This window comes from Macaca nemestrina, chromosome 6, assembly GCF_043159975.1.
Source record: "Macaca nemestrina isolate mMacNem1 chromosome 6, mMacNem.hap1, whole genome shotgun sequence".
NCBI classification, from domain to species: domain Eukaryota; kingdom Metazoa; phylum Chordata; class Mammalia; order Primates; family Cercopithecidae; genus Macaca; species Macaca nemestrina.
Window position 1 is genome coordinate 139,925,962 of NC_092130.1, and position 18,698 is coordinate 139,944,659.

The 18,698-nt window shown below is 35.7% G+C and overlaps 1 protein-coding gene across 3 annotated transcripts in view; it reads left to right on the forward strand.

Moving 5' to 3' along the window:
- The window catches only part of LOC105487447 (complement C6), a 75,998-nt gene that overhangs the window by 39,583 nt on the left and 17,717 nt on the right, over positions 1-18,698 (forward strand). For all 3 annotated transcript variants that reach the window (XM_011750895.2, XM_011750896.3, XM_011750897.3), the window contains exons 8-11: positions 2,081-2,321; positions 6,451-6,573; positions 16,922-17,088; positions 18,412-18,637. In XM_011750895.2, the coding sequence (XP_011749197.2) occupies positions 2,081-2,321; positions 6,451-6,573; positions 16,922-17,088; positions 18,412-18,637 (757 nt within the window). The remainder of the gene's footprint in view (positions 1-2,080; positions 2,322-6,450; positions 6,574-16,921; positions 17,089-18,411; positions 18,638-18,698) is intronic.

An 18,698-nucleotide genomic window follows, 5' to 3' on the forward strand; every position in this document is an offset into this window, starting at 1 on the left:
AGGCTGGGCATGATGACTCACACCTGTAATCCCAGCACGTTGGGAGGCTGAGGTAGGCAGATCACCTGAGGTCAGGAGTTCAAGACCAACATGACCAACCTGGTGAAATCCTGTATCTACTAAAAATACAATAATTAGCCGGATGTGGTGGCAGGGGCCTGTAGTCTCAGTTACTCAGGAGGCTGAGGCAGGAGAATCGCTTGAAACCGGGAGGCGGAGGTTGCAATGAGCCAAGATGGCACCACTGCACTCCAGCCTGGGTGACAGAGCTAGACTCCATCTCAAAAAAAAAAAAAAAGAAAGAAAGAAAGAAAGAAAGAAAGAAAGAAAGAAAAGAAAAAAGGAAGAAAAAAAATTCTACTGCAGCCTCTCTTAGTCTTCAAGTAGAGAAAACAAGATACCACAAAATTGAAAATCAATCCAAGCCTTTCAGTAGAGCATGATGCTTTAGCTGTTTCGGCAATCACAGATCAAACTAGACGTTTGTTGGGCAAACAGTCTGTTTCCAAGCAAAATACGAGTTAACTCAGTAAGGTTCAGTACTTTCCTGATATACTTTACAAAACTGAAACCACAACAATATTATTAAAATAAAGTAAGACCTCACACATTGTTGAAATGGATTATATATGGTTTAATAACCTATAGTAATGTATTTTTTTTTAATCTAAAATAGCCAGTTTCAGGTATCAGGGACCAGCAAGTAGAACACCATGGAATGATTATGCTAAGTTGAGTTACCAAAGTTTAACTTGTATTTTCCATGACTGAGACTTTAAAGCAACCTGGAAATGCTGAACCTTCCAGAACAGGCACTTCAGATACTCAGGGAGTGAGTGTGCTTCTTATTAAAAGCACAAGGGCTCTCCAACTTTTGAAACTATGGTTCTATGACAAAATTCAAGTATTAAACTTAAAAATAGAATTAATGAGCACTTACTAAAATGTAAGTTCCATAAAGGCACGAACTTTGTCTGCCTTCTTTACTTCTGTATCTACAGCATCTCAGATAGCTAGGCAATAAATGTATAGAGGGCCAGAAGGTGGAATGAAGGAAGAGAGGGAGAGGGACAAGGAAAGAGAGAAGGGAGATTAATGCTGATTCTTTCTCCATCTTGTGATTATTTTTTTTCTCTTGCTTCAGCAGTCATCTTGTGCCATACGTATAGCAGAGAGGAATATGGTTAATAATTAACAATTATAATACAGTTATTTTGCTAAAATATGGCCCTTACTCTGTTACTATTACTGCAATTTGTTAAAATTGAGAGATCAGATAAAGTATATAAAATTTTTTAAAACAATATACATAAATACACTTATAAACCTCAGTGGCTATGTGGAAAGATAATCTGAGGAAATGAGATTTTAAGCATAATATCCACCAGCTAATTCTAAATTAAACTGACACAAAAAGAAATTATAAATAAATAAGTTTGTAAACAAAAAAAAATCTCATGTATTTCTGCATAAGGGTGGAGGAGAGAGAATAGAAATAATTTTACTTGATTTCACCCCCTAAGTAATTTAGAATCAGCATTTTGGAGTTGAAAGGAGGTTTGAAATGTTACCAGGTGCAAGCCCTCATCTTATCATTTGACAACTGAAGTCTAGAGAATCGAAACATTTTTTCCAGAGTGACAAAGCTGTAATTTGAATCTCACTTGCATAACCTCCGTCTCAGTTGCATAACTTCCAGTTCAAAATTCACACAATCCTTTTTCAATTATTCACATTAGCAAGCATTCTAAATAAAAACACAGTAGAAATGCAGCCATGATTGGCAATTAGGAGGGAAAGATGACTTTTTTGATCATTGAATTCTTCTTTCTTAGAGAACACGTGCCCCCATTACACAGTTTACTTTATTGAGATAATCTTATCTGTTTTGCCCATTGAACATTGGTATTGGAAAGTAAAATGAAATTTATAATCTTGTATGTGAGAACGTGCAATAGAGAGTGAGAATTGTAATACTATGGTGGGAATGAAGCTAATGATAAATCAATGACATTTAAATGCTTGCTACTTCAAACTTTCATTACCTTTAATCATCTTTTTACTTCTTTCTTTCATTTAGGATTCTAGTTTTATTAGGATCCATAAAGTGATGAAAGTCTTAAACTTCACAACGAAAGCTAAAGATCTGTACCTTTCTGATGTCTTTTTGAAAGCACTTAACCATCTGCCTCTAGAATACAACTCTGCTTTGTACACCCGAATATTCGATGACTTTGGGACTCATTACTTCACCTCTGGCTCCCTGGGGGGCGTGTATGACCTCCTCTATCAGTTTAGCAGTGAGGAACTAAAGAACTCAGGTAACTTTCTTCAGTCCTTACTCTTTTTAACTGGTATGAGAGCATGCAGTACATTTTTCTCTTACTCTGTCATTTTAATTATTCTGCTTTGACTTTATTTAGATCCTGCTTTATTTCCAAAATATGATGAATGATAAAAAAACATACACATTCAAATAAATAAAACAAAAATAGAAAGCTAAGACCAAAATATAAGAAAAATAAGTATGCCTAACCACTGTGATTTTAGGCATCATATTTGTCTCTAAATTTCCTAACATCTGGGAACATCATAAGCTGATGCAGTAGTGGTTACCCAAAGAGGAAGATGCATGCCAGTATCTCAAGGGAAACAAAGTTTGTACTGGCACTAAATTCTAAAACATAATTTATGAATAACATTTTATAGGATATAATTTCATAGAGCAATACCTTATAACAAATTAAATAGCATTTTTTTCTTATAATAGTTTTAACTAAAAGCCAAGATGAAACCTATGATGAAAGTAAAGTTAGAAACTTGACAAACAACTAAGCTGGAGTGGGCCAGATGAGCACCTATGGGCAATGAAACTTGAAACTAAATGCAAAAGATCTGTGTTATTGTAGGCTTTCCATACTGCCTGCATGCTTTATGTTTCCTCTCAGTTATCCTTTCCACTGGAGCAACTCTGGCATGATGAATTTGATGTCTTCTGCTACCACAAATAGTATCAACTCCAGTGCTGAGCAAGAGTAGTTAGGGGAAATCTCTGGTCTTTGACTTGGTTTTGTCTCACCCTCAGATGAAATTATTCTGGTCACTTCTGCTATAGCCCAGACAATAATTTCCCACTTGATGAGTATAATCCTCATGCATTCAGAGCAGAGCCCCTAAATGCTTAGAGTTCAGGTCAGTTAAGAACTGGGTGAATCTTTAATCAACTATTTATCCTTTAAAGAGTTAAAGCCCCATAACCAAAATGAAGAGTGATGAGTTATACTTTCCTACAGAAACCTTCTCACATTCCATCTCTTTCTCTGTAGAGGTAGAGATTGACAGTTACATATAATGAAGGAAAGAAAAAGAGTTTGGGATGTGATAAGAAATTCAAAATAAATAAATACCCATGCATATCCATATATACATGCAAGCACACAATACATACATACACACACATACACTGTGTATATGTATTGAATATATGTCGATATATGCATATATATACACATATATGTGTATATATATTCAGTAAGATGTATTCTGGATGTGAGGACGATCTGGCTGTGACATCTGTCACTTCATTGATCTCCAGGGTTGATTTGGCTGATCTGGCTGGCTAGGTGGGTGTCCCTTTCCTCCCTCACCACTTCATGTGTGTCCCTCCAAAGCTGCATGCTCAGTCAAAGAGGATGACCATCCCCAATAGAGGAGGACTGGTCTTAGGTCAAGGGTATATTAGTAGCTGCATTCCCCTGCTAGAAACTCCAAACAAGCTCTCAATAAGATGTATTTGATATTCTCATGTTCAATAAGTTTATATGTAATAACTTATCTGTAAAATTTTAATTGTGGTTAAAATGAAGCACACCCAGACAGAAACGACTTCTCAAGAAAATGAAATTCTCCAGTTCATGTGCTTGTCTGGCTTTCCCAACTCTCTAGATAAATGTATATTCTGGCCTCTTCTCTTTTCTCTCCTCCTAGTCTCTCTCCTTTTACCTCATCATAACATGAAACTAAAGTATAGATTTAATTTTTTCTATGCTTTATTGAATAAGAATTATATCCCGTTGTTAATTTTTGAAAAATGACTTGAATATTTCATAGTACTTTCTTTCCCTCAAGAAAAGAAAACAAAATTAAATTGCCTTTTATTTGCATGCATTGATTTATTTCTCTATTGTTCAATGTCCCATAGTCAAGTTAAAACCTTAAATAAAAGTTGACATTGCTTCAGTATGCAAGGTGAAAAGAGTTTCATAAACACACTGAAAACATCAAACAATAAAAATATCATAATATGCAAGAGGATAATTTTAAACTCCTTCTGTTGGGAAGTCATCTTCTACACTGAATTGGAGGTTAAAAATTATTCACCACACTAATTATTAATATGAAATTTTCAACTAACAATCTTATCTTTGGGCATCAGAGTAGCTAAAGATATTACTGAAATACTCATTCCTGCACCCCTCAGCAGAGGAACACTCAGGTTTAAGATACGAGGTACTGCAGTATCAAGTAGCTTGTTCGGTCATATAGATAGAGGTCCGGCAGCAAAAAAGTGGACATACTGCAGGGAAGAAAAGAGTTGCACAGAAATTCACTGATACTTTAATCACTGCATGACCAATGTCATAAAAAATATTCATCATTCAAATCTTCAATTTTTCATCTATAGCCCTCAAAAATGAAATTAAGTTTATAGTTAATTCATTATGTTATAGTTGATTAATTATGTTATAGTTAATTAACTGGACACATACAATTTAATTATTACTTATAAATAATAGGAACCTAATGAATGATTAAGGAGTCATGCACTATAAATGCATTACATTCCAAGTACAGCCTAAATATTTGACAACCCACTTTTAAAAACAATCCTACCAGAAGAAAAATGAACTATATTTATTCAACTAGACTGAAACAATTATCTTTTTGTTAGAGTTGAATATGCAAACTAAATATGAGGGCTTCAAACCAAGAATTTTTTACTCCCAACTAACAATGCATATCTTCAAACTGTCACCAAAAAAATGAGGTAGACAGACCCAGTTCACATCTACCCAGCCTCATTTCTCAGCAATCTATGCCTTCAGATTTCCATTTCAGTATCACACGTAATCAGAACCTCAAGCTCTAAAAACACACATCCCTGCCTATTATGACCTGTAACCCCAAATACTAGTATTTGCTTTTAGGCACTTAAGAGCTTATATTAACAGCTCTACCTCTCATGTGCTTGTATTTTGCAAGGCAAATTTTAACTAAACATCAAAAGACCTGGATTTTAGTTTTGATGTTTCCAGCAGTGAGTCAGGTGCCTTGGGAAGCTATTAAGAAAAAGAAAATGATTTCCCTCAATTACCCGAGACAGTATAGCTCAGCCTACAAAAATACTAGATCTGTTTCCCTGCACTCTTCCACTAACACACAGATTCTGAGGCCATTGAGAATGATCACAGGACTGTGGCGGCGGGAGTGTTTCAGATGCCCAAATCTTCAACAAGTGATGCTAGAGAGTTTGGTAAAGGAGAATGATGAGGACTAAAGGTGTTAAAACCAGATGGCCTGAGCCTCAGGGCATCCAGGTTTTTGCAGGTTGTAAGACCATGGGGAGTCATCCAATGAAAGCAGCAGTGGGAAACTAGGAAGATATCATTCCCAACTCCCAGACATGAATGGGGTGAGAATATGGCCTTCTGAACTTCTGCTGGAGATGACAGTGGAAACAGTATCAAATACAGGCTTGAATTAACATGGGGAGACAGAACAGCCAAGGAGGAGTTTGAAAATAATTCATAGGTCAGGAAGTCAGAATTTCTGAGATTACAATAAAAAGGGTTTTAAGGTAGGGGTTGAGTGAGCAGCTTAATTAAGCAGAAAAAGCCCAGAGAGGTATGAGAATGAGTGTTCAGGGAAGAAGCATGGTCCAGAAGATTTGCATTTTAGGTGACAAACAGGAAAGCAATTGAAGCGGACTCAGGTATCACAAAATCAGCAGTCGCCCAGAAAGTAGGTCTTAGAGAACAGATCAGAGCATGTCATAATCTTTTGATTTGCAGGGCTACATAGTGCAGTGGCCAATAGAAAGGGAAAGCTTAGAGCTCCATGAGTGGCAACAAGGGGCAGGCAACAGGGACAGGACATCACTGTCCCCATGGGAAGGGCCACAACGGCTCGTATGTGCTTCTGAGGGTCAGTGTTGAAGGAGGAGATGATGGGCACTCACAGGATTCTTCAGTTCAGGACCATCTCTCTGCCCATGCAGGATTGAATCTGTAGGTAAAACTAATTTGAGCTGCCACTTAAGTTTATGGGAATTGGGGAAGAAAGGGGTTAATATAAAGTATCTGTAACTCCGAAGTGACCAGAGCATCATGTTCCTCTTTGAATTGTCAATGGTGCACTCTCAGTGGTTTTTGTTTGTACTTCATCTCCTAGGTTTAACCGAGGAAGAAACCAAACACTGTGTCCGGATTGAAACAAAGAAACGTGTTTTATTTGTTAAGAAAACAAAAGTGGAGCATAGGTGCACCACCAACAAGCTATCAGAGAAACATGAAGGTAACCGTACTCTCTTAGCAGCTTATCCAGTGTGCCCTGAGCCTAGCTGTCATTTACAGACCATACTGGATGTCACTGTGCTATTTTTAGCTTTTCACTTATTTAATTTCTCTGCCTCAGAACCCTGTGTGTTGGGACAGGGGATACAAATAAAATACCATTAGCATTACCTTAAAAAAGGAAATTGTTAAGGTTTTCTTTATCTCATACTTAGGTTGTTTAATGAATAATTTATTGATTTTGCTCATGGGAAGAACTCAATATTAGGCATTGTGAAGTGCATATGGCTGTGAACCAGGAACTTACAAAGTAAAGAAACATATAAACATCCATTAAAAATACAGATTGACAAGGGTTTAAGAGAGGTATAGTTTCTAAAAGGCTATAAAGGACTATGAGCAGAAGAAAATCCTGGAATTGAAATACATCAGATTTTGTAAAGAGAATTATTCTGGGGCCATGCATTAAAAATGGCTGAAGACTTTGGCAAATGGAAAGAGTGAGAAAGAAAATCCAGGCAAAAAATACTGAAAAAAGAAGATGCAAGTTATGTTTTGCAGAATTATCTTACTCTTTCCCAATTTTAGCCGCTGCTTTCACTCCCTATCCCAATCCCCAATCGGCTTTCATTCTTCTATCCCAATCCCCAACCCAGACATCCCTTCTGAACTCCAGACACCTACTGTCCACTAAACATCTCTACCGGAAAGTCTCTAGGCAACAATGCTTTATGTATTCTCTCCCTGCTGCTGTTGGTTCTCACTCACATCTAATAGCATAGCCTTTACTTTACAGCCTAATAGGACTGTTGTGACATGATGTTTATAAGGAGCCTTGCAGGGTGACCAGCAGTGGTTGGCTCCTTTCACCTTTCCTCTTCTTCAGCAGTCCCAGGCTTGATGATGGTATCACCATCAACTAAGTCAGTCGAACCAGAAACCTGGCTATTGTCTTTGATTCTACCCTCTTTCTATATCTAATAAGTAACCATGCATAATTCATTCTACCTTCTGAATGTCTCTGCAAGTTGTCTTCATATTTTTATTTCTATGGATATAAAACCTTCCATGGAAGGCAAACCATCCATTCATTATTTCCAACTTGGATTATCTCAGAAGCACCCTAAGTGGTCTCCCTGCTTGTAGTCTGCTTTATTCCAGTCTATTCTACACATTTTTATGAGAGGAATCTTCTCTATGGAAAATCTTATTCATGAAATCTTCATACTTGGAACATGTCAGGTTCCACATGGCCTTAAGCATAAGTTCCTGTCCTTCTCTGCATAGCTAATCTTTATGCAGTCTCCTAAACAGGTCATGCTCTCTCCTAGGCCTTGCCATTATAAATAACTCCTTCCTCTCTGTAAAATTCTATTTCCTTAGTTTGCTTGATTACTTAGAATAAAGGGAAGCAGAATCACAGAAATTCCCAAATTTGAAGCTTACCTTCTCATGGCGAAGACAGACAAGAAACAAATAAAATATAAGATTTACTGTAATAATAAATAGATAATTTTAAATACAATATCAGAACAGATAGTCTACATATACATGACTGTGTTATGCATAAGCAAAATGAAAAGAACTGGCTTGACAACTGCACATTCCTATTATAGCAAAGAAGAAAAAGAGGGCACAAAGGTATATAGAATGCAAAACAAATAATCTGGTAATATTAACCAAAATATAGATATAGATTCTGTATAAGTTTATCATGTAGTAGAATAATTTAATAAGAATATGAGTTCAATAAATCAAGAACTCAGAGATAGATTAAATACAAGAATTAATTAAAACAGATTTCAAAACTGAGGTACAAAAACAAACATTGAGAAATATAATCATTATAATTATAAATAAATTATCACAATGCAAGGACAAAATATAATTCTTTAAAAATAAAATTAATCAAATTAATCACATACAAGAAAGATATCAAGCAATCTCAACACAGAAAAACATTTAGATATTATTAAAGAAAATTTAATGGAAATGGAATGACAAATGTAATTTAATATGTGAAAATTAGTATCCATGAAAAAGAGATCCCAATAAATGAAATAGAAAAACTGTATTTTTAAAAAATGCTATATAAGAACATGTCTCTGAAATAAAGGAAGAAATTTTTCTTGATTATATATATTGGAACTATTGTTCAAATATGCAACTTCAAGACAAATTCTAGAAATATATTATTAAGTACTATTGGAAAAAACTATTTAACTATAAAATCCATGCAACAAAGAGGTGGATAAAAAAGCAATTTGAATAATTCAGATGTTCAAAGTTAGGATATTTTAATGGAACTTAACATAGCTTTATGATATGGTTTGGATTTGTATCCCCTCCCATATCTCATTTTGAATTGTAATCCCCAATGTTGGAGCAGGTCTCTGGTGGGAGGTGACTGGATCATTGGGGCAGACTTCCTCCCTGCTGTTCTCGTGACAGTGAGTTCTTATGAGATCTGGTTGTTTAAAAGTATGTAGCCCTTTCCCCTTCACCCTCCTCCTACTACTCCAGTCATGCAGGACGTGACTCCTTCCTCTTCACCTTCTGCCATGATTGCAAGTTTCCTGAGGCCTCCCCTGCCAGTCTTCCTGTACAACCTGTGAAATGGTGACCCAATTAAATTTCTTTTCTTTATAAATTACCCAGACTCAGGTAGTTCTTTATTGCAATGCAACAATGAGCTAATATACTCTCAAATTCCTATTTCTTTTAAGTGATAAAAAGTATAAAATTGCCAGTGTAATGTAACCCAGTCATTCTGGGTTTCAGTTTTCAATTTTTAGTCAAACTCAGGATTCCCTCACTCTTCTCCTTTGCTGCTTGTCAGGGATAATTTAAGAGCACGCATGTGTGTGTGTGTGTGCATGTGTGTGTGTATGCATGCACATGCATGTGCATATGCATATGTGTTGGGGAAGGGTGGACAGATAGTATCCTAAAGTCACAGGAAGAATGAGACCTTTGTTAGCATGTTTCTGTTTGCCTTGGCTAGCCTCATCTGATAGGTCATTTGCCTCCTCTGGTTCTCACAATCACGCACTGGCACCTATTGCCAATGTTGATTGTCCTGCCTTAGCTTTCGGTTACTAGATTCATATCCTTAAATCTTTCTCACCAAAAGGCCAGGCCCTGTTTTGTCTACCACTCTTTCTCGAGACTTCCTTACCTTCTTCAGGCTTTAGGGAACCCCTGCCTGCGTTTTCTGCACATCACAGTGAAATGTGAGGGCTTTGAGACTACCAAGGAACTACTTGCTTGCATGCCATGTTGGATACAAAAGATTCTCTACAAAACTTGCCATTCCCATCCTACTACTTGAGAAGATTCAATGTACATGAGAGGACTTTGAAAAGTTTGAGAGTTCACGGGGAACTGGAAGTAAAAGATAAAAATAGAAAATATGAACTTTATTTATCAAAATAAGTTTCATCAAATTCAAGACTCATTTGTTAGTGATGATGCCAGCCATCTAGTCCATCTCTAAAGAACTGAGAGTCCTAGGAATTTAACTTCTGGAGATTGTAAAAATGCAATCTTCTTTACATTAATAACTGAAAAAAAGGGTGCCCTTTAATGATATTTTAAAGATATTTTAAGATTAGAAAACAAAAAGAAGTCAGAAGGAGTCAAAGAAAGACTGTAAGGTGACTATCTAATAATTTTTCATCTAAACTCATACAAAATTGCCCTTGTTTGATTAGAGGAATGAGTAGGAGCATCATCACAGTAGAGAAGGAGTCTCTGGTAAAGCTTTCCTGGGCACTTTTCTGCTAAAAGTTTTTCCGTCTCAAAGCACTCTCATAAGAAGATGATATTATTCTTTGACCCTCCAGAAATCAACAAGCAAATGCCTCGAGCATCCCACAAAACCATTTCCATGACCTTTGCTCTTGACTAGGTCATTTTTGCTTTGGCTGGCCCACTTCCACCTCTTGGTAGCCATTTCTTTGATTGTGCTTCGTCTTCGGGACCATACTAGTAAATCCATTTTTCATCTCCTGTGTACATTTCTTTTTAAAATGTGCTTCAGGATCTGATCCTACATGTTTAAAATTTTTACTGAAAGCTCTGTTTTTGTCTGCAGCTGATCTGCACACAATCGTTTTGGCAGCTATTGGGTGGAAAGTTTACTCATCTTTGATTTTTCAGTTATGATTGTGTAAACTGAACTAATTGAGGTATCTACAGTGTTGGCTCTTGTTCCCACTGTTAATCATCAGTCCTCTTCAATTAGGGCAGGAATAAGGTAAATTTTTTCTTCACAAATTCATGTAGATGATCTACTGCTAGGAGTTTTCAACATTATTTCTTCCCTTCCTACAATGAGTTATGAATCTATTAACTGCTGATTGCCTTGAAGTATTGTCCACATAAACTTTTCCTAAGACATCAGTGATTTCACCATTCTTCCACCCAAGTTTTTGGGTGGAAACCATAAATTTGATGTTTGATCTTACTTCATCAAAACCATAAATTTGATGTTTGATCTTACTTCTATTTTAGCAGATTTCAAGTTGCTCTGATAGGGACTCTTTTCAAAGTGATGTCTTATCCCTCTTTGTGCCTCAAACTTGATCCTATTTAGCTATGTTATAATAAGTTAGTATGAGTTTATTTTTGTGCAAAAAATTTGAAAGCCATGCATTTTCTTTTCATAATACACATTTTCCATTAACTTATTGAAGAGCCTCTGATGAGCTTCTATCAAACTTCTGCTTGTCAAACTATTCTTTCCAAGACTTTCTCCAAAGTGGTAGAATCTTAGGCCTGCACAAAGGAATCCACCAAGTCTATATTTTAGTTACCACATGTCCAGTATTCCCCCATTCTCCCAGCTGCTCAAAATCTTTTCTACTTTTGAGAAGGAAAATGGCTATCTTATACATTTTTTATCATTCTGTGGTTGATGTTATAAATTCTATGATTCTGATCCTAAAATGTTTGGCTCTTGATATTTTAGTTCAAGCATTAAGATCTCAAGAATTCTTTTTCTCTCTCAAGAGCTTGGCCCTTAACATTAAAATCCCTAGCCTTCAAATCTATGATTTTTGCTAGATTTATAAAAGTGTACTTGAGATCTAAAAAGACAAAATTTTACTCTTTTTCTCTCTTGATTCTCTCCAGCCTGAGGCTGTACATGTAGAAAACCCATGATTCAGCTTCAATTATCAAAGAAATAATCGAAATAAAGAAAATATAAAAGCACATAAAAATTAATATTAAAACATTAATCCAATAGATAAATATAGAGCCCAGGAGTAAAGAAACAGTGAGCAAAGATGAAGCAATGAGAAATAGATTCATTTACTATATAAAACTAAGACTAAACAACAAGGGGAATAATTATTGTGTTTTTCTGCGTTGCTTAAGTGTTTAATATGCTAAAGATGTAATAGCTAGTTTGAAGTGACAAAATCTTGAAATTGTAATTTTTAGCAGACAGTCCAAGAAGCCTTACCTGATTACCATCTCTATTGTTGTTCATAATTAAGGTTAGGTGCCCTCATATACGTACTCACTACAACTTGCATTCACAACATCATAGCACTCATCACACTGTATTATGTTTACTTTCTATTTCCTCCATGGTATGCAAATTCAGGACCGTGGTGTGGTCTTTATGTCCTCGTACCATGACTTCGTACCATGGTACCAGACTTCGTACCATGTCTGGCACATTATAAATGTTTAATAGATGTGCTCAATGAACACATGAATGCTTGAAAGAATAAATGAATGGAAAATTAACATTTATTGAACTCTTACTATGCTCCAGGCACTGTCCTAAGTGTTTGTGTGTGTTAACTTCTAATTCTCACAACAACCCCATGAGACTGGTATAATTATTACCACCATTTTGTAGATGAGGAAACAGAGACATAGAGAGGAAAAGAATGAATGTGTAAGTGAATAAATGAGTACTTCTATTTGGCTTGAGCATAAATTTGTGAAATAAAGCTGAGAAAGTAGGTTTGGTCCATATCAAACAGGGCTTGTATGCCTTGCTAAAAAAATTAGACTTAATCCTATTAAATATTGTCACTATCCCACATATGATCTACAGAATGTTAATAGGTGCTGCATGTGAAAAGGGAGTTCCATCTTTAAATTGAAAAACTTTTTGAGTGTAACAGTATTTAAGAGGATTTCTCAGAGCTTTTAAAATTATAAAGAACATTGTAATTTTTTAAGAAGCTGATATACTGTGCAGTTTTTCCCTCAAATACCTTACCAAGAAATTAAGAGACTTACTGTTGAGCAGAACACTTTACTGGATTGATTCAGTAGGAAAGCAGTAAAAATTATTAAGTAGGAAAGTAAAATGTTATTTATAGAAATTATTTATTGCTGTGATGTATTAAGTTCATTGCATATCAACTAAATTTTCAGGCTAGATTACATTCAAGTGTTGGCTCCACTGTTGATTGGCTATGTAATCAACATCAAGAGTTTAATCTTTCTTCTTGTAAGTACATTAAAAATAACAATAGTATTTACTTATGCTTATTGTGAGAATTAAATAAACAGTCCATATAAATGGATGAGGACAAAGCGTAGCCTATACTAACTATTCAATTCATGTCTGCTATAACTATTTTGTGGTTGCACAAGTGGCATGTAGTAAAGACATATAATATAGGAAAATTGTAGTTGAAATTGTAAAATAAGCAAAAATATTGAATAAGCACTTAACAAAAGAACATATTTTAAAAAACAATAAACAGGAAAAGATGATAAAGATAACTGGGAATGAAAAAGATAAAATTAAAACCATAAAATACGTGAAATGGTGAAAAAACTTAAATTAACAAGTATTGGCAGTAGAACTTTACAACCTGCCGTACACTGCTGGTAGGAGTATAAATTGTTAATATCATTTTGGAAACTATTTGGCAATATCTACTAAAGTGAAACATAAATGCACACACACATATTTATGACTTAGAAACTCTACGAATAGGTGTGTACCAGCAAAAATATGCACAAACGTGGAGCAAAAAATAAGAAAAGCCTCATTATTCATTTATTGGATACAACTCATATGTCTATCAAGAGTAAAATGAACCAATTACGATATGAATTCACTACTGCTGCAAACAAGATAGATGAATGTCACAAACATAAAACTGAGCAAAAGAAACCAGGCACAAAAGTGTACATGTTTTGTAATCTTACGTATAAAGTTAAAAATATCAAAGCTAATCTATAGCAATAATAACAAAATTGGAGTTTGCATTTGGGGATGGAATAATGACTGGGTAAAAGCATGAAGGAGGCTTTTGGGTGTTGCTAGAGTTCTATTTCTAGGCGTGGGCAGTGATTATGTGGGTGTGCTCACTTTTTACGAATTAATTGAGCTGTATGCTTAATGATTTGTTTACATTTCTATGTCAATATTATACGTCAGTATAAAAGTTTACTTAAAATATAAGAAAATACTAGACTGGAATCAGGGCTACTTAGGAAACTGAGTTAATGTAGAGGAATTTAAGTGAGAAAATATCAAATATGAACCCAGTTTTCAGACTGTAGGAACAAGAGGACATTGCAAAGTTAAAGACTATTGCAATAGGCTCCAAACTGGTTTTTCAATTACCCATTGCTACCCAGACGACACAATACTGCTGATATTCCTGAATCATTTTAAATCCCCACTTCAAAACCTTTCATTGTTTCTAGGAAACGTAATTGTTTCTAAACCTGAAGAATGAAGTCTAATTTCCTTGACTTTACATCCAGATTCTCTCAGTTCTGCTGTTCTTCCCTGTCCCCAGACCTTCCACTTCAACTCAAACTGATGACTGTATGTGCTGTCTCCAGACCATGGCACATCTTGACTCCAGGTCCTTGCTCATGGTGTGCCCATGGCTTAGAAGGCCATTGTCTCCCTAATATTAGGGCCATGATCTCCCTAATAGGAATCAGCTTTCCTTCCAGGAACACATCAGTCTTCCTTCAGAGCGCCATCCTCCCTAATTGCCAAAGATGACAGAATTATTTCACTTTCCTAACTCATTAATTGTTCATTGTTCTTACCATTGAGTAATACTTAGCAAAAATTATTTTATTGGTCTTTTTAATTTCCTTTCTTTTCTTCCATTTTCCCTCCTTCTCTCCCTCCCTGCCACTTTCTACCTTCCTTCCTTTCTTCTTTTCCATCCTTGTTTACTTCTCTATAGTCTTGCTAATATATTTATATACCTATTCCATATACTCACTGAGAGTCTGAGTTCTTAACATGATATTTGATATTTATCTGGGCCTGACATATAGAAGATTCTCAACAAATATTTACTGATGACAATTTGCCTAAAGTCAAAGACACAGACACATTGAAGAGCAAAACACACACGAGAACATAGATTTGCCTATTTCTAACCCTAAACTAGTTCAAGTAAATCATTGGACTTCAAACTTCTCAAGTCTGTAATTATATCATTAAAAATTTTTGAAGATACATCACTAATATGTATATATTTACTAAAGAATTGTATAAATGTATTATTCAAAAATGTGCATTAAAATATGCAAATATAAAAAATGGAATTTTTTTTCAATAGCGTATATGGAACAAACAGAATTTTTATCTTCCTCATAGTGGTGGCTGCACACACTTAAAAACAAAATTCAGGCCGGGCACAGTGGGTCACGCCTATAATCTGAGCAATTTGGGAGGCTGAGGTGAGCAAATCACAAGGTTAGGAAATCGAGACCATCCTGGCCAACATGGTCTCTACTAAAAATACAAAAATTATCTGGGCCTGGTTGTGGGTGCCTGTAATCCCAACTACTCAGGAGACTGAGGCAGGAGAATCACTTAAACCCAGGAGGTGGAGCCTGCAGTGAGTTAAGATCGCTCCACCGCACTACAGCCTGGGATATAGAGCAAGACTTTGTCTCAAAAAAAAAAAAAAGAAAAAAAAAAAGAAGGAAAAAATTTAAAAAGTTCATTGATAAATCCATATATTACAAAAGTTTCTTGAAATTTTTTACATGCTTTTGGTCAGCTTTGGTATTCATCTTATGATGCGGCTTCTGAGAAGACTGTGTAAGTAGAAATATTCATTCTGTATTTTACTAGCTTTTTTTCTTTTGTTTGCATTATTGGCATTATCTTCAATCTGCATTTTCTTTCTGGAATCTTTTTAAGGCACTTGTTCACTTGTAAGAGTAAACCAATGGAACAGTAAACAGATTTACTCTTTCTTCAGGATCCCATTGCCCTCACAGATAACCATTACCAGTGTCAATCCGTTTATGAAATACATGGTATCAATCTAAATACAAAATAACATGACAAAGCCACTGTCAGTCTGTACATGATATTAAGTATGAAAACCTCTAAAATTTTCATTGTATACCTTTGTTTTGTTAATCCTTATACCTGTGTTTTGTTATGCACTTCACTGTAAAAGCAGCCATACTACTTTCTTCATAGGAAGATGATTTCATTATTTTCTAATCATTCTAGACTATTTTACTATAGAATTTCTGAATAGTGAGGGCATAGCTAATTCTTACTGATAGACACCAAATTAATGCCACTAACTATCACTCATATCACTAGTCTTCTTTTTATTTGCTAGTATTTCTTACTGCAATTCCTTATTACTCAGTCTCTATCCCTGTTAATTAAAGTTACCATTTGGTTAGGGGAAATTGTTATGGAAATTTGTATAAAAGAGTTGTGCTATATACTTTAACAGTAAATGTCATTGTGTCTAAAGAAACATTGTGCCAACTCTTAAACTGATGGTTAATTTTTTTTCTGTGTTAGTTGTGCTTTCACCTCTGTCTTTAAATCTAAAATCATTCTATCATTTTTTCCTGTAATTGGAAGTTTCACCGTGACAGTCAATTGATTGGCTATCAGAAGTCATGTGACTTATTTTATTCTGGGCACCCAAAACATATGTAACGTAAGTCAGAAGCAAGGGGGTTGACATTAAAGAGTAAGGGGCAGAGTAGTCAAGGACTGGGCTGTAATTGCATCCTAGTCCTGTCTCTTAGTAACCATGTGTTCCAGGACAAATTACTTTTGACTTCAATGTTTATAATAATAACTACTTCCCAGGGTTGTCATGAGAATTATATGAGATGTGTGTAAAGTGCCTGGCATCTACCAGATGCTTAATAAATGGTAGCTGTTAGTACTGTTATTATTATTTCTGTTATTAAACTCCCTACAGGAAGGAGGAGTGTTCTTTTACTTTTTCACTTGGCTTACTTAATGGAGCTACATACTGTACCATCTACTTCTCCCTTCTGTACAAATAGGCTGGTTTTTTTAAAAAAAACTAAAATTAAATGGGCATTTTTATTGGAACACCTTGCAGGTTCATTTTTGCAGGGAGCAGAGAAATCCATATCCCTGATTCGAGGTGGAAGGAGTGAATATGCAGCAGCTTTGGCATGGGAGAAAGGGAGCTCTGGTCTGGAGGAGAAGACATTTTCTGACTGGTTAGAATCAGTGAAGGAAAATCCTGCTGTGATTGACTTTGAGGTAAGAGTAAAAATTATTCCAGGTAAGAGATCTAAAGTAGTTCTCTAGTGGCCCAAATTGCACATCACACAATTTATTTTCCATTTTCTTCTCAGACAATAAAAGAAATGGCTTTCTTTAGTATTCATGCACAACGTACCTTTTTTTAAATGTTATATTGCATGTCTATTGCTTTTGCTGTTAACAGTACAGTATTTAGAATTCCTAGCATGCATGAAACACCAGGAAATGGAACTTAGTGAATAAAAATGCTCAAACTTGCCTTGAGTAGTACTTATTTTTCCATGTATACAATAAATCTGGTTTCTGCATTCTTCTTGCAACTCCTTATTTGATGAACACTCCTAAGTCTTCATTTGTAGCTCTGTGAGATAAATGAGATTTTAGATCCATTTTACTTCCTGTTTCTATTACTATTGATTGAATTTACCAGTTTTGTATTTGTTGTAATTGCATTAAAAGGTGATATTTATTATTTATGGAATGCTTTACCCACGTATCAGCCATATGCCATTTAGAACTTGTTTTCCCCCAAACATTCCACATTTTTAAAAGGCCTCCAAAGAAGCTATTATGTTCATTTCGTTTAAATGAAGATGAAAGAGTTCAATCATTATGAAAATAGAATCATTTACATGCAGCATGAAGATGTATTGAACTCTACAAGTTATGGGAGAAAAATGAGACCCAGCTGCCCTTCCGGGTACTTGCAAGTCATATTGCACTAGACGGTCATTTCTTTGAGGTTTTACGATGTTAATAAAATGAGCCCTGATTTATCATTAGCCCATTATTTGTTACTGTAATTCTTCCATTCATCCTACTGGCAAGTTTATTTCTTCATTTTCTCCCACTCCATATTTTCTCATCTAACTCCAACAAAAGCCAAAACTGTCCCTGGAAAAAAAAAGAACATGGAAAGCTTCTCTTATCCTCTCTAGATTTTTTGTTGCTTAAATCAAATTTAATAAGGTTTCAGCAGAGCAGTAAAGAGTTGCCAAACTCTTGGTCACCTATCTCAGTGCTTTGATGCATGCATAGAATACTTAATAAATAACATAACATACAACCAAGTAAGCAACACCTCCCATGTGACTTCCTTCACAGTAAAATTGCAGGTAAGTGCCATATACATCACACCGATCCACAGGTAGAAAGCTTTTGCCTACTGGTTCAACAGGTGCCAATACTATATTCTGCAATAATCCCTTTGAAGTGTAGAATTTTCTGGCTTTCCCTCTCATCTCATGAGAACTGGGCAGTAATGGCAACCTATTACCAAAGTGGATGTGACTGGACCTCCTCTCTCCCATTTGCTTCTAGCTTGCCCCCATCGTGGACTTGGTAAGAAACATCCCCTGTGCAGTGACAAAACGGAACAATCTCAGGAAAGCTTTCCAAGAGTATGCAGCCAAGTTCGATCCTTGCCAGTGTGCTCCATGCCCTAATAATGGCCGACCCACCCTCTCCGGCACTGAATGTCTGTGTGTGTGTCAGAGCGGCACCTATGGTGAGAACTGTGAGAGACGATCTCCAGATTACAAATCCAGTAAGTATCAGGAATCTATTGTGAGGTAGATACGTTTTCCCTTCCAAAGAGTATTCTAAAT